The sequence below is a fragment of the Carassius gibelio genome, chromosome A3, assembly GCF_023724105.1.
Source record: "Carassius gibelio isolate Cgi1373 ecotype wild population from Czech Republic chromosome A3, carGib1.2-hapl.c, whole genome shotgun sequence".
NCBI lineage: Eukaryota > Metazoa > Chordata > Actinopteri > Cypriniformes > Cyprinidae > Carassius > Carassius gibelio.
Window position 1 is genome coordinate 13,114,337 of NC_068373.1, and position 15,805 is coordinate 13,130,141.

General features: G+C 38.8%; 3 protein-coding genes across 4 annotated transcripts; all 3 read left to right on the plus strand.

Annotated features, from left to right (window-relative positions):
- Positions 1-242: 242 nt before the first annotated feature.
- On the plus strand, positions 243-3,392 carry LOC127947463 (probable phosphatase phospho1). Its single transcript, XM_052544607.1, has 2 exons — positions 243-780; positions 1,758-3,392. Exon 2 carries the CDS (start codon positions 1,816-1,818, stop codon positions 2,668-2,670), a length of 855 nt encoding a protein of 284 aa, XP_052400567.1. The 5' UTR covers positions 243-780; positions 1,758-1,815; the 3' UTR covers positions 2,671-3,392.
- Positions 3,393-4,188: 796 nt separating this feature from the next.
- Positions 4,189-6,680, plus strand: LOC127947471 (protein NATD1). Of its 2 annotated transcripts, XR_008151296.1 has the most exons (4): positions 4,189-4,473; positions 5,292-5,410; positions 5,511-5,677; positions 5,772-6,680. XR_008151296.1 is itself a non-coding variant. In XM_052544620.1 (3 exons), exons 1-3 carry the CDS (start codon positions 4,377-4,379, stop codon positions 5,625-5,627), a joined length of 333 nt encoding a protein of 110 aa, XP_052400580.1. In that variant the 5' UTR covers positions 4,190-4,376; the 3' UTR covers positions 5,628-6,680. The 2 variants fall into 2 exon arrangements, 1 of the variants encoding a protein (XP_052400580.1); XM_052544620.1 differs by having other exon boundaries at positions 4,190-4,473; positions 5,511-6,680.
- Positions 6,681-8,087: 1,407 nt separating this feature from the next.
- LOC127947477 (transmembrane protein 11, mitochondrial) lies at positions 8,088-10,755 on the plus strand. Its single transcript, XM_052544638.1, has 2 exons — positions 8,088-8,240; positions 9,649-10,755. The coding sequence occupies exons 1-2, from the start codon at positions 8,194-8,196 to the stop codon at positions 10,163-10,165; spliced, it is 564 nt and encodes a 187-aa protein (XP_052400598.1). The 5' UTR covers positions 8,088-8,193; the 3' UTR covers positions 10,166-10,755.
- Positions 10,756-15,805: the final 5,050 nt, after the last annotated feature.

Sequence of the window (15,805 nt, forward strand, 5' to 3'; positions counted from 1 at the left end):
TTGATATCGCCATCTGTTTATAGGGGTACAAATGCATTGCCCTTATTCTCTAGGAATAAACCAAGTCTCATCTCTCTCTTTGTATCCTGTGCACAACAGTTCATTTGAATCTAGAGTGACTGACATTAACGCCATGAAGCATTAAGACTTTCCTGTCTAGGAATGGTGATCATGGCAAACCAGTTCCCTTTTCCATTCCTCCTCCCTTTTCTCTTTTTCTTTTTAACAGGCTGTCATTAGCATTTCTCTACAGAAGGAACGAAAGTACAGGATGTTCTTGCAAGACTAAACCGTGACCAAACTCCACTCAGTTTAGATTAAACTAGGCTACATCCACATTAAAATCAATTTAAAATTCTCAATTTTATTTTAGTCACAAAATAACAGAATGTTTGTTTGTTTATGTATTTATTTGATGAACCCCACGATCAGCAGCTGTACACTGTTTACAAATATGCAGGCTACAATTCGGCATTTGTTTTGACTTATTTATTTACCTTTATTAATGTAATGTTGTTCTTTGTGTGTGTTATCTGTAAAAGCTCTTGAGTCGGATAGCTGTTGATGGTGTGAAGAGTAGCGCATCACTGCTCTCAGTGGGTTTGGATCAGGTTTGGATCATACAGTGATGGATGAGGGGCGGGGCTCCTCCGATGCGCGTCACTGTGGTTCCGTGGAGCAGGATCGCACCATAAATCTCCAGCACTTTTGAGAAGCCGGGCAGACGCAGAAAACAGCGATCGGTAGTGATGAACATCTAAACTGGACGTCCGGCTCAAGGTAGTCTGCTTCTCTTTTACTTGACAATTAATCTATTATTTTCTGTCCTGTATGTCTGTTCATATGCTGTGGGCTTTATGGTGCTATTACCGTATTCATTATATAAGCCTACTATTTTTACACATAGTTTAAATTTATTTGCAGTCTAATTATATGCTAAACTTAAAACATTACCTTGATCCAAGCATTGAAACGCACGAAAAACCAGGTGCATCTGTTGCATCATCTGTACTGTAATGCATGTAAAGTGAAACCAAGGTCATAGAAACATGCTACGTAACTGACTTTGATTATAAGCCATTAGAGCGAGACATAGATAATTTCTATTCTTCTGTTATATGTTAACACTACGCAGCGACTAAATTAATGTGAAAAGATGCGAGTTGCATCATCATTAAGTATAGATACAGAAGTTAAAAGCTCAACATGGAGTGCTTGATGAGACCCATCATAATTTTTTTTTTCCCGTTTCATTCAGGTTTCTTTTTTCTATATGAGATTGCCACTTAATATCCCTACCAACTCAGACAATAAATCAATGCTTCATATAAATATTTTAAATTCAAGAAAAGCACAACTAATAATTTAAACTATATTTTTTAAGCTATATTTTAACACTGTAAACTATCAATATAAGATTTTCTAACTTTTTTTTTTTTTGACAATTCAAAATCAGATTGACACCACAATGTAGTCTCAATTAATTCATTCATTCACGTGAATGCCAGATTTGTCAATATTTAAAATAAATATTTGACCTTGTACCTGTATCTGGGGGTAAACTCTTTTTGAAAAATAAAAACTATTTTTGGGCGGAAAAAAATTGGAAGGATGCTGTGCAGTGAATCATAAGAATTTTATAAGACTTTGTAAATATTCAATATTGCTTAATAATAGGGCTAATGTTTTATTTCATAGCCGGGTTCTTTTTTCTTCTTAAAGTTCTGGCATAACTGGAGTGCTCTTTTCATTTGCAGTGGACAAAGTGAAAAGAGCAGAAGAAAAAGACATCTGTGCTGTTCTTCACTCCTATCCATGATGAGGGACTCTGTCTTCAGCTGCTGCGTTTCCCCACCCCATCCTCCTAGAGGAGTGGAGGAGCACCACCAACAACACAGAAGCAGAGCTCAAGCTCCACCCCCTAACGACAGGCGTTTCCTTATATTCTTTGACTTTGATGAGACCCTGGTGGACGAGTGCAGCGACGACTCTATGGTTACTGTGGCGCCTGGTGGAGTCCTGCCCGGCTGGTTGAAGGACACCTACCGTTCCGGCCGCTACAATGAGTACATGCAGCGTGTGCTGGCCTACCTCACCGAACAGGGCGTCACCCCGGCGGATATTCGACGCACAGTGGAGAAACTCCCTCCCTGCCCAGGCATTCCCACTTTGATGCATTTCCTGCTCTCCCAGCCATCAAGGGACTTTGAAGTTGTCTGTGTGTCAGATGCTAATACAGTCTTCATTGAGACGTGGCTGGAGCACCTGGGCTTCCGCCCGCTTTTTCTGCGTATTTTCACCAATCCAGCTCACTTTGATGATAACGGGCAGCTGCAGCTTCGCCCCTTCCACTCTCATAAGTGCCTGCGATGCCCGGCGAACATGTGCAAAGCAGTGGTGGTGAGGCAGTACGTGGCCCAGCGCGTACGAGAGAGGAGCGGACGGCCGTACCAGAAGGTTTTGTATGTGGGTGATGGGGCCAATGACTTTTGCCCATCACTCACACTGTCACCGGGTGATATAGCATTCCCACGCCGGGACTTTCCAATGCACAAACTGATCCGAGAGATGGAGGAAGCCAAACCTGGAGAGTTCAAGGCCAGTGTGGTGCCCTGGAACAGTGGAGAAGATGTCATCAACACCCTGAGAAAAATATTAGAGAGGCCCTAAATATACACACATACCTAAATGAGGCCCTAAAAATGTATAGAGCTTTCTTGAGTACATTCCAAACTCTTTTGGTTTTGCCAGATAGTATGAAACAACTTGGTTGTATTGGCTGAAACTGCCAGGGTGATAAGGGTCTTTTATTAAGATGTTGTTGGTGCAGTTCAAATGAACCCGCTATAAACTTACATTCAAATACACAAACCCATCCATACAATGATTAATATATTGTGTATGTGTTAGTGTGTATGATTCAGAATCTTAGACTATTAAAAAAAAAAAATTGCATTAACACTAATACTGGTCAGTAGAGTCTATGCTAAATGCATTATTTTATTATAATTAATACCAATCAATTATGATTAGGACCAATTCCTGTATTGTACTGTTATTCAAACATAAATCTAAATATCTTGTATTGTTCTTTTGTAGTTTTAAAGATGCATATCTGAGAGGTGCTATATGTGATTATATATGTGAAATGTATCTTATTAATGAGAAATAACTTCCAATTGTTAGTATTTGCAATCAAACTATTGTATGTATTGTATGGTTTTTATTAGTAAACTTGAACCCATCCTCTGTTGGCAGGATGTGCTGTAGTTTTTTTAACCTGTGATTTTTAAGTATGTGCGTTTGGTTGTGTGTTTGTTAATTTCTCTTATGCAAAGTCTGTGAACTTTGTATGTGAGTCACCAGCATGGATATAAAGCCATTTATTCAACTCTCTGTGTCCGAGTAGGTTTTGATCCCTCTCCGTAGCACCTGTCATGCGTCTTACATGGTTTTCAGGATATCTATAGACACAATGAGCTCGAACTCCAGAATCAACTTAGGTCATGTTGACTTGGGTAGCACTTTTCACAGTACATGTTGTTTTGTATAATCTGAATCTGACTAACTGACACACAGAAAGCTTTGAGAAATATAGCTTTAACCACTATAAAGAAAACAAATTAGATACAAACTGGACTATTAATTATTCCAGAATTCAGCAGAATGATTACATTCAGACATGAGGGAGATGGTCACCCTTGTAATTTAATAAAATTCTATGCTAATTAAAAAGTGTTATTAATAATAATGATGACAATAAAACTTTTAAAGCGACTCCCTCTCAAATTCACTTCACCTGGCAATAATAATAATTATATATTATTTAATTATATATATAATCGATTATTTCATTTTTAATTAGCATTTATATCAAAACAACTATGCTCTCTTATGTTAGGCCCGTTTAAGTAATGTTACAGTTATAAAACAATTAGTTTACTAAATACATCACCATAAATTATATTATTTGGTTTTGGTTACGCAGAACATAAGAATAGAGAAAACATGCTTCTATTTTTTCCTCTAAAATACCTTTGCCATATATTCTACTATATCTTGAAATAAATTTACAACGTGCCTGCAGCGTAAAATATCGTTCATGAAGAAAACTGAACAACAAACATTTATCTCCACCTTGCGGCCGCATACCAAGCTCTTTTTAAAGAGACAGCGCGCATCAAAAACCAAGCGTCCGTCCTCATTGGTCAGCGGCGAGCACGTGATCTCACAGCTGATTTCCGTGGACGGCGTGTTTTCGCAGGATCAGATGTTTGTCCTCACCTCGGCGAGGCATGAATGCGCCTCTCATCGCAGTGGACTCAGCCGTGGCACACTGACACACAGCTCCCCCAGACAGCAGACACACAGTCGTTATGGCACATGCTGCACAGATGAGCGTCCTTGACATCAACAGTCCTCTCCGAGTGGAGCACGACAAGAAAAGACGACAATTCAGCATCCGACTGAACGGTCAGTAATGCGTCAGATCATATAACGAGATGGGGGGAAGGAGGACAAACCACCGTGCGCTCGCCTGCAAAATATGCCTTTTATTTATTATATTTCGCTTCTCGACATGGTCAACGTATTATCTGATCAAACCCGTCCTAGCTAGCGTTATACAGTACGAATGACCTAAATATCGTTATATGCTTCGATACCAGGAACGTTAGTTAAATAAATATGACATTAACTAGTTGTTTTGTTGGATCGAATGACACTATATTTTTCCAGCTTCAGCTTAGTCTTTATCTTTCTGGGATGTAGTAACGTTAGCTTTTTGACAAGCGTTTAATGAGTCGCATTCGTCCGATGAATGCTGCAGTTTTATTTGTTTTGTTTTGACGCTCGGAGCCGCAGTAAATCTCGTCTGTCACTGCTCTAACGCAAGCTTTGTTTTCCTCTCCGACTGAATCAGTTTCTAAGTTGCTAGCTTCCCCGCTAGCCATCCCATGCAGACTTTGTTTTAGGCTACTTCCTGTTCCATCATCTTTCTGTCGGTGCAAAGCAAACACCCATGTCGTTACGTTTCTGTCATTCTGTATATAACCAGCGAGAACAGAGGAACGGGAACAGACGTGCGTTTTATTTATATCTTGCGGCTTTTAACACGAAAACAAAGCGTTTGTATTCACAGCAATGACATAAACCCACGATTATGCGACTGTTTCCCCGGAAAACGAAAAACAAAGCACAGACATGCATCCTGTTTGACTGAGCGGTTCCTCACGCTCATGAATAACTTTGTTTACTGTACCCTGACTTCTATATTTGTGTCTGTATTGAAGGGTCCCATGACAAGGCTGTTCTGCTGTATGAGTATGTGGGGAAGAAGACCGTGGATCTGCAGCACACTGAGGTTCCTGAAGCTTATCGGGGACGAGAGATCGCCAAACACCTGGCCAAGGTTGTGGAAAGTTACTCAAGACCAGTATGAACTGGTTTATAAATGATGATATTGTTTGTTGTTTTGCATTAAAATATAGTTTGTGGTTGTTGTTTTCTAGGCTGCAATGGACTTTGTGGTGGAGGAGGACCTGAAAGCCCATTTGACCTGCTGGTACATCCAGAAATACGTCAAAGAAAACCCTCTCCCCCATTACTTGGAGCACGTCCTCCACTGAGAGTCAGAGATGGGGACCATCTCCATTCTAATAAGATGATTTGGGATTGGGTGGGTTGGATATCTTTTGGGATTCCCTAATCTGTCTGACTGGTCTTGAAACTCCACAAAAGAAAGAGATTTGTTTTTTTATTTGTGATTTTAGAAGCGGGGAGATCTGAAACTACAAAACGTTTTCTTGGGGAAAGATAAGAGTGTGGACTTTGAGGTGGGCTAGTTTCCCAATGACACAAGCAGACTTTCGAGCCAATCCAGAGAAGTGAAAGGATTATGACACTCGCTATGAACTCAAATTATGAACTGTTTGATATGATCAGAAGGGTGATGTTAGTCTCCATATGCCTCTCTGGCCCTACGCCTTCAGATTAAGTGGTGCTCTTGAGAGAAATACACACACGTACTTGAGTTCCCACATGCACCGAGCGTGCACACTCAGCCTGGCGTGAAGATTTAGGGGCATCACAATCTAACCATCCGTTTCATTCTGTGCATGTTCTAGGCTGATTTTGTGCTTCTGCATGTGTGTATCTGTGTATTCTTTGGCCAGTGAAGAGCTAAGACTAGTGACAATCGCCTGCCCATGTACTCACAGGGCTGAACCTCTCAGGATGCACACTTTATAAAAACAACATATAGCACCTCTGCATAGAGGATTCTGTTACAGATGGTTGGGTGTGTGTGTGTGTGTTGAATAACCAAATATGAGTGTATGAATGTCAGTGTATGTTAGTTACTCCCAAAATTCCCAGGGGTCTTATTAGAAGTCAGTTGATGAATTGCCTTAAGCGAGATCTAAGCAAGGTTGTTTGCAGGGTAGGCAGCACACGGAGCAGACCATCATGCCATGTTCTGTACTGACACCATTGATGATCATTGTATTTCCTTGTGATGATAATGAAGGTTATCTCTTTTTTTCCCAAGTAAAACAACTGGGGTCTGTTATGTCAATTTGTGATGTAACAGACTAAAGATACCTGAATTTCATCTGTTTTTACACACTTATGTACTCTTAATATTACTATTAATGATTTTTGAATAAAAAATTAAGGTAAAACTTGGTTTATGAGTGTTTATGGCCATGAGTATGGTGCATTATCATTTTGTGTATACTTTTGTATAATTTTTTTTTTATTTTATTTAAATATTTAGCATTTCATAAACAGTGCATTTATTCACCATCATGTTGTTCCAAACCTTTGACATTTTTCCGTCAAGCACAAATTATTAGATAAAGATATTATGATGAATGTTGGGATAGAGACAAAATTGACTATTAGTGCAAGGTAAAAAAAATGGCCTATCTTTATTTTTTCAAATAACATGAGGGTGAGTAAATAATGACAATTTTCATTTTTCGGTGAGCTGTCCTTTTATATAGCTGAACAGTGAAGAGTTTTACTCAATTTGCATTGTTTTTTTAGTACAGTGGCTGTATAAAAAGCTATTGTTAAAATATGTTTTCCATTAATATAAAAAAAAATAAATCCTGTACAATCAAAATTTTATTCTAAAGGTATTTGAACCCTTTTAGAGGTTAGGATAAATTATTCCAGAAAGCTTTTTTTTTTTGTTCCCTTCCATTTTAAGTATCATATAGAGATACAATTATAGTTTATATCTTTATATTTTCAGTTTTAGTTATTTTGTTTTTGACATTTAAAAAAAAAATGTTTTATTATAATTGTTATTATGTATTTCAGTTTTTAGCTATTTTTGTACTAGTTAAAATGAAAATGTCATAGCAACTAAAATTACATTTAGCTAAAAAAGAATTCATATTTATATTTTATTGCAAGTAACGAATATGTTTTTAGTTGACTATAATTAACACCGTTCAATTTCTTAAAAATATGCACAGATATCAAATTACTGGTTTATGCGTTCATGTTATGCAATCCATCACTATTTGGGGAAGACGGAGAGCGTGTTACTCTGCACGTGTTACCGAGCACCGTGTAGTTGTTATAACCCTATGGTTAGAATACGGTTCTTCCTCGTCTCCGTATGCACCAGCTCCGTGGGCACCGTACGAGGACGGAACTCGCTGCATTAAAGAGAACCGACCACATTATGGGTGAGTTTCTTCATGATCGCATCCACGTTCATTACATGTCCAAAAGTTTTGGACACGCTACAAAACAGTTAAATCGTTTTCTCAGACCACATTGTCTGTGCAATGCTTGCATTCGCTTTGGGAATGGTTCGCCCGCCCCATAGTGTTGTCCTTGCTATCGATTGGTCACCTCGGCCATTCAAAAACACAAACCTAAATTATTTAAACTGAAGGATTGAACCGTTATCAAAATCAGTTACCGATCTATTGTACGAAATAATGTGTTGCAAATATATTAAAAACTACTGTCTTTAACAAAACAAAGCAAATGTTAACATCGTCCCACATTCTGTTCAGGTGGTAGGGTCCCCAAATAAACCGGTTCACGGGATTTGTAGTCTCTTCGATACTTTCGAGAATTTAATGAATTAAATAGAGCAGGAGCTGAGGACTTCATTACCCACGGTGCACCGCAAAGGGTTTTGCGTCAAGTCTTGTCCGTTGCACTTTCAAGATGGCGTCGCTGGGAAGGAGGCGAGGTGTCCCAGTCAACAGAGAGAGGTCAGTTAGACTAAAATCTGGCACTATTTCATAATTTTTAGCCTTTATGCAAAATTCAAATTAGGTTAGTATCCTTAAAATACTAGGTCTTTGCGGGTTTTCCGGAGCCGCAAACACTAAATATATATAGTTTGAATAGAGCTGATGTGTTGTTTTGATTAGCTTACTAACTCTGGGGTCTCTCAACTGATTAGCAGTGCAGAGACCAGCACAAAAATGTATTTTAATGGCAGTCACATCTGAAATCTCTACATTTATCTCTCATGTTTTTGCAGTATTTGTTATCCATATTAACACTGAGAGGAACAAGTTAAAACAGCGCTTCACAGTCATGACAGTGAGTTCAAGGAGATGTGTACAGTTAGCAGACGTTTATAGTTTTTATAGTAACTTTCGTGTCTTGTGCAGATATCTTGAATAGAGGAGGATACTGTATCCCCTCCAAAAAAAAAAAAAAAAAAAATTCTGGTCGTTTAATGCACTGCTTGCTCTGACAGTATGCGTTAAAATTATATTAACCGTTGAAAAAGGCGGACCGTCTTTAGATTTAACGTATTTAGCTGCTCAGTATTTTCTAAAATAATGGCCATTTTAGAATAACAGGGTTTTATTTATAATCCTGAGCAATAGGTCTTTCATTGTACACATTAACATTTCCGGTCAGTCTTTACACTTCTATGACATCAGCTCGAAAGTTTCTCGTTTCTCGTAGTGGTGTAGATCTGAAATAATAAATGACCAATATGAAGAAATTAAGCATAGAATATAACTATTTTTGCAATCTGATTCAATAATACCTTAATATGTTTATATATGTCTCACGGACATGGAGCATATTTACCTGCGTCCTACAAACTTGTCAGTAGAGGAGATTTAATGTTTATTTACTAGTAAATATTCACAAAAGGCTCTTCTGACATATGCAGAAACAATGATTATACTCTCGATAGATCCCGTGACATTAAAACTGTGGTGTTCGATGTGGACCTGAAATGATCAGATAAACAGGAAAAAAATAAAAATGCTTCAATACAACAATTTTCTCAAACACATTCAAAAATACCTTGTGCACATGCAAGTGTCATGATGCGTATGGTTACATATATTTTACATCTAATGAATGTTTGCGTTTTTCATGCACGTCTTATGAACTGGTCAGTGGAGGAGACTAAATATTTACTAAATACTTATTTAAACAAAATATTGCAGTAGCTTGTGTCTCATTTTCACATTGATTTCCCCAATTTCTAAATGCACCCACTGGGTTTTGTCTAGACTTGATGTGATGCATGTAAATGAACGTGTATCAGATTGCAGCATATAGGTTCATAAACGGAACTTTCAGAATCTGCAGTGGGATAGGATTAATTCAGGTTGACGAATTCTCACTTTTCATCTTTCTCTTTAGGGGAGTGATGGCAGCCACGGAGTGTTACATTGTCCACGAGATCTACAACGGTGAGAATGCACAGGAGCAGTTCGAGTACGAGCTGGAGCAGGCTCTGGAGGCGCAGTACCGCTATATCGTAATCGAACCCACGCGCATCGGAGACGAGACGGCACGCTGGGTGGCCGTGGGAAACTGCCTGCACAAAACCGCCGTTCTGGCAGGGGCTGCGTGCCTCCTGACGCCACTCGCCCTTCCCGTTGAGTATTCCCGTTACGTGGCGCTCCCTGCTGGCGCTCTGAGCCTGGCCTGCGCCACGCTCTATGGCATCTCCTGGCAGTTTGACCCCTGCTGCAAATACCAGGTGGAGTACGACAGTCAGAAGCTCTCGCGGCTGCCACTGCACACGCTCACCTCCTCCTCGCCGGTGGTTCTGGTTCGACGGGACGACGTGCACAGAAAGAGACTGCACAACACGATAGCGTTGGCGGCCCTGGCGTACTGTGCCAAGAAGATCTATGAACTGTACGCCGTATGAGCGCTATGACGTATGCGCACACTCGCGTACAGATACTGATATACACGTACACACACACAAAAACACAGCAGGGAGGAGAGAAGCACTAATAAACACCCGACACTGGCAGATATTCACATACAAAACAAACAAGACATATGGATGGACCGACGGAGAGAGTGATCGAAAAACAAACGGAGGCGACAAGTGACGTAGCACTCTCTCTGTTACGCTTTTTCAGCGATTTGCTTTCAGATTGACGGATGGATGGATGTAAGAGAGGAAGAGTTGGGGGGGAGCTTATAGTTCTCAATGAATCTTTCCCTTTTCGCTGTACTTTAAAAGTGATATCACCAGTGCACTTGAGCCCCCCTTCCCTGCCTCTGTCCAAGACCCTTCCTTTGTCCCGGCGGCCCTCCCAAAACGTCACCTGCCACCCATACGGAGCTCCACACCCGGGCGGTGACCTGTCGGACTGAACGTGTGGTGGACAGACAGACGGATCATGTTTTAAGAATGACCTTTGAACCCTCTCCTCCCTCTGTGTAGTTTTACCGTACCCTGCCTTTGGTGCGTCACCTTTTCATTAAACAGTAAGAGATTTAACCTCACTGGCATCTCTGACAACCTTCATTTGACCCTCAAGGGCTCAGGTTCTGTCTGAGTCTTAGCCTTCATGCAGACCTCGCAGGTTGATTGGTTTTACAAGCCATGGTTTGTAATGGATCAGTTTAATCCGGTTCTTCGTGTGAAGTTATGAAAAGTAAATATGAAAGGTGAGCAGTAAAGGTGAACTCCTCTGAAACGGATAGTTCACTTCACCCCCCAAAATTACAATTTAGTAATTTCCTCATGTTGATCCAGAGCCCTATATGCTATGTTATTGGGTTTCAAAGGAAACTAGAGTTCAAACAGAAATGCGTAACTCATAAGCAGTCTGAAGGGTTAACTTCACAAAAAGAGTTGGACAAAATACCTTATATTTCATTCACATGGAAACCTTTACAAATCAACGAGATTGGAACTGAATCAGTGGAAACAAAGAACTGAATGTTGGGGTAAATCGATTAGTATAAATATCCAGTTCCTCTTATGAAGTAATGAAAACTGAAAAGATGAGCAGTAAATGTAAATTAATCAGAAATGAATAGTTCGCCCATATATTTACTTGTGTGTTTGGTTATTAATATTATTTGAATTAGCTGATAATGACAATCACTTAATAGTTTGCATAAGACAACTTTGTGAAAGTTTTAGTCTAAAATGGTATTTCTGTATGAATGGTGCCATGTTAAATAATGTTCACACTTGTTTATGATGTTTTTATGACTGCATCGCAGCCTGTGGAGCTAAAATGAGACTTCTGATATGTTTTATTTCCAAGTGAGACAGGTAAGGTTAAATTGGGGTCAGTCTTTGTTTTAAACATTTATGTAATTTCTGCTCAATAGAAATGCTAAATTGATTTTTTGTCAAACAGTTTTTTTTTTTTCAAATAGTCCTCTTGTCTGCAGTTGGTGAACACTTCACATTCAGCCTAATTTGTCTTGAAGTTTTGACATTTCAGTTGGATGGTTAGTGTAACTGACTCGTTTTTTTTTTTTTTGCTGTACAAAACAATCATAAAATACAGCAAAGTATAAAATAAAATAAAATAATAAAATACAAATTAAAATCCAAGATCACTATACTAATCCAGAAATTAAAAATCAGTAAAGGCCAAAGAATAAAAATGTGTTTTAAGTTTAGACTTAAAAACTGAAATAGATGGAGCACTTTTAATGTCAGGTGGCAACTGATTCCATAACCAAGGAGCAGCTACTGCAAGGCTCTGTCACCTTTAAACATAAGTTGTGACCGTGGGACGTATGAAAGAGCTTTATTAACAGATCTGAGGGACTTAGGAGCAGGATTAAATGAGATAAGATCAGAAATGTGTGATGGGGCTTGTCCCTTAAAAACAATCAACAAGATTTTGAAATTAACTCTAAAGGAGACAGGAAGCCAGTGGAGCGATGCTAAAATTGGAGTGATATGATCACCTTTTTTTGGACCAGTTAACAATCTGGCCGCTGCATTCTGGACCATCTGCAAACGATCGAGTGAAGATTGGGGAAGACCTAGGTATAAGGAATTACAGTAGTCCAGTCGTGATGTGATAAATGCATGAATAACTTTTTCCAAGTCTTGAAAAGAAAGTGTTGATATAAGTCTAGAAATTATTCTCAATTGATAACTGTTTTTAACAACTGAGCTAAAATGCTTTTAAAGGCAAAGCTCAGAGTCAAAAATTACACCCAAAGTTTTTGCATGTGACTTAACATATAGGGTGAGACTGTCTAAGTTACTAACTATAGAGTTCCTTGTTTTAGAGGGACCAAAAATAATCACCTCAGTTTTTTTTCCTTATTTAGCTGGAGGAAATTATTTGCCATCCATGTTTTAATGTTCAAACAGTCCATAAGGCTGCAAAGAATGTCTTGATTTTAATAAAACGTATAACTTAGAATCATCAGCGTATAAATGAAAAGAGATTTTATATTTCCTAATTTGATTACCAAGTAGAAGCATGTAAAGATTAAAAAGTAATGGCCCTAGAATTGACCCTTGAGTAACCCCACAAGGGAGAGAAACTGATAATTAGGAAAACTGGCTGATAAACCATGATAATGCTGTATCCTTGATGCCTACCCAATGTTCAAGGCATGACAAAAGGATGTCGTGGTCAACTGTGTCAAAAGTGGCACTTAAATCCAATAAAATCAAAACTGCATTTTCACCACAGTCAACAGCAAGTAAATCAATATGATGAAGATTGAAATGGTTCAAATCAAATATAAAAATAGAAGTAACTGTGATTGGAAAACTTTTTCCTTTTGAAAGAAAAGGCAAATTTAAGAAAGAATGATAATTATTGAAACATTTCAAATCAGCATTGTGCTTTTTATGCAGCCGATGGACAACTGCCAACTTAAATATGCAGGAACAGTGCCCAAGACTAAACAGGAATTGATAATTGTTTGGATGCTAGAGACAATTATATCAAAAGAACCTTTGATATCAGAAGGAACAACATCCTGGGGCGAGGTTGAAGATTTCACCTGTACCACTAAGTTCCTGAACTCAAACAAAGACACTGGCTGAAAGCTATCAAAATTGGCTGTATTAACTGGACATTCAAGCAGAGTGTTAGAGTAAGAAGGACTAATGGAGGATAGAATGCCATCTTTTCAATGAAAAACCTCAAAAATCTCTCATATAAATCAGCAGATAGTTCTGCTTCGTTGGAAGTACGAGGATTAATTATTGAATTTATAGAACTGAACAAGATTTTTGGGGTATGAGAATATTTACTACTGATAATATCAGAGAAGAATTTAGTTCTCGCCTTTCCTAAAGTTTACCAGGGAGTTCCTAAAGATTTCGAAAGAGACAATAAGATGATCTTTTTCCATCTCTCTGCTTTCCGACAGATCTGTCTAAGTATGGGTGGTATCATCTAACCATGGTAGTGATTTAAATTTTGGGGATTAGTATTTAAGAGGGGTTAGAGTCCAAAATATCTGAACAAGAAGAGTTATAGATAGAAATTAAATATTCTGGGCTTGAAGATTGCTCAGAAGCAGCTAAGATTGCTTAAACACAAAGCCCAAGTTTGTGTCTATAGGTCATGTGAGGAAATTCTACTGTAATTCATGTCTGTGTTGTTCTCAGGTCAGAAGGTGAGTATATATGTTGTGTTTAAAAAAAATGATTTTCAACATATTCTTGTCACAGATCGCACTGAGCTAGAGCAGAATTTAAAGGAGACATGAATGGGTTTTTTCAGTGCTGAGGCATTATACAACTCTATGATGTTAATAAAAGAAAACTGTAGACTTAAAATTAGAACATGGAACTGATCTTAAAGGAAAACACATTTTTTCCATATTCCACTATATGTTCTTCATTCAGTTTAGATGAGTTGATACGTACCTCTCCCATCTCAGTGCGTGCACTCAGTCACTGTGGCTTCATATAATGTCTATGAACAGATTCCCGCCCACTTTTAGGGGAAAACAAACTGCCATACAGTATTGGATCGAGGAAGTGGACCAACCTTGGTGTTGTGTGGTTGGGTGCACCAATACTTTGTAAAACTCCAAGTTTGAAATTCATGGCTACCTGCCATCATCATCAATATCTTGCTTTTATGAAAATATCATGAATTACGTATGATACTAATCAAAAGCTAAGCCAGGCTAGTTGTATGGCTGAACAGAATAGTGCACTCAGTACTCTAAATACAAAGACATAATACATACATTTAAAGAGGTTTACTTTCAAATTCGAAGTAAAATCATTCACTGGCTTACCTGGTGACTCGATGAGGTACAAGTAAATGTCCAGGTAAGACACCTCTGGCCATTGGTGTAACAACCAGCCCACCCAGTGGCCAGATGTGTTTACTCATACTTCATCGAGTCGCCAGGTAAGCCAGTGATGGTTTTACTTGGTAGTATTTTACGCTGGTAGGGGTCAGTAAACCCAGAAAACCCTGGACAAATCACCTGTTGCGGTAACCGATAATCCTTTAATATTTTTTTCTGATGTGACAAAATTAATTGGAAGAAACGACCCAGCTATCCCTAGAGTAAGTGCTGACTGAAACCATTAAAATAGGCTTAGGTTATACCCATTTCCTATATTTATACCTGTGTTTAGCCTGGTGCTGTCAAAATAAGTTGGCGTCCTACTGGATAGTCCTGGAGTGGGCCCTACAGAGTGAAAATTTGGGCAGAGGGCATTGGAAACCACTGCCATCATGTGTGGAAGATATCCGTCTGAAATTAGTGTCTATGTTGGATTCAAAGAGGTAAATGATGCACTGGATATACTGTAATTGATCTATATGTGCTGGGCCACCACAGCAGTCAGATTCAGGTTCTTGGCTCCTTATGTTCATGTTCCTCGGACATCTGCGGGACAATTACACTGCAGCTTATCTCAGAATAGGAGGCTACCTGATTGTATTTGTTTTTCTAAATTACTACCATTATTTAGATGTCTCACTGTAGCTATTTATTTTCAATTTCACCGTTTGTATGTGTCCACATTGCACATCATCACTAGCCTGAGTCTGGATATTGTCTTACACTCTGAACGGATGTGGGATTTCTATCTTTGATGTAAATAAATAAAGCTTTGCTCCTACATCTTGAGTGATACCTTTATCTTGTCTGGTAAATCAAACAGCTTCTGATTTTATCAGTCATGCAACGTCCAGGATCTTTATTATCTTTTAGTTTAGCATTTTAGCTTTTACTTGGAAAACACGTGGCCTGAAGGATTTGTTCAAACAAGTGAAGTCGCAAACTGAAAAAAACGTAATTTATTTCAAAATGTGTAGAATGCACATGTCAGTTGTTACAGTGCACAATGTGGAACAAAAATGTTGCCCTCTTATGACATTATAACAGTTTTGGTAGGCACTTGAAGTGACACATTCATCTGCACTCCTATTCATGCAGACACAAAGTTCCCTTCTGTAGTCTGTGAAGGACACTGGTTCCTTGTCAGCTGTATGAGATACAACGGCTCAGACGGACCTTTGAATCTTGAGGTGTGTGATTGTATGACCTCCTCTTATAGCTGGGCTCTGGTAGCAAAGCAATGTTATCA

Excerpts from the sequence above, each read along its gene's own strand:
- LOC127947471 (XM_052544620.1), top strand. The coding sequence starts at position 4,377 with ATGGCACATGCTGCACAGATGAGCGTCCTTGACATCAACAGTCCTCTC. Across the intron at positions 4,474-5,291 it reads ATTCAGCATCCGACTGAACG|GGTCCCATGACAAGGCTGTT; the intron begins GTCAGTAATGCG and ends TCTGTATTGAAG. Across the intron at positions 5,411-5,510 it reads TCGCCAAACACCTGGCCAAG|GCTGCAATGGACTTTGTGGT; the intron begins GTTGTGGAAAGT and ends GTTGTTTTCTAG.
- LOC127947463 (XM_052544607.1), top strand. The coding sequence starts at position 1,816 with ATGATGAGGGACTCTGTCTTCAGCTGCTGCGTTTCCCCACCCCATCCT.
- LOC127947477 (XM_052544638.1), top strand. The coding sequence starts at position 8,194 with ATGGCGTCGCTGGGAAGGAGGCGAGGTGTCCCAGTCAACAGAGAGAG. Across the intron at positions 8,241-9,648 it reads GTCCCAGTCAACAGAGAGAG|GGGAGTGATGGCAGCCACGG; the intron begins GTCAGTTAGACT and ends CTTTCTCTTTAG.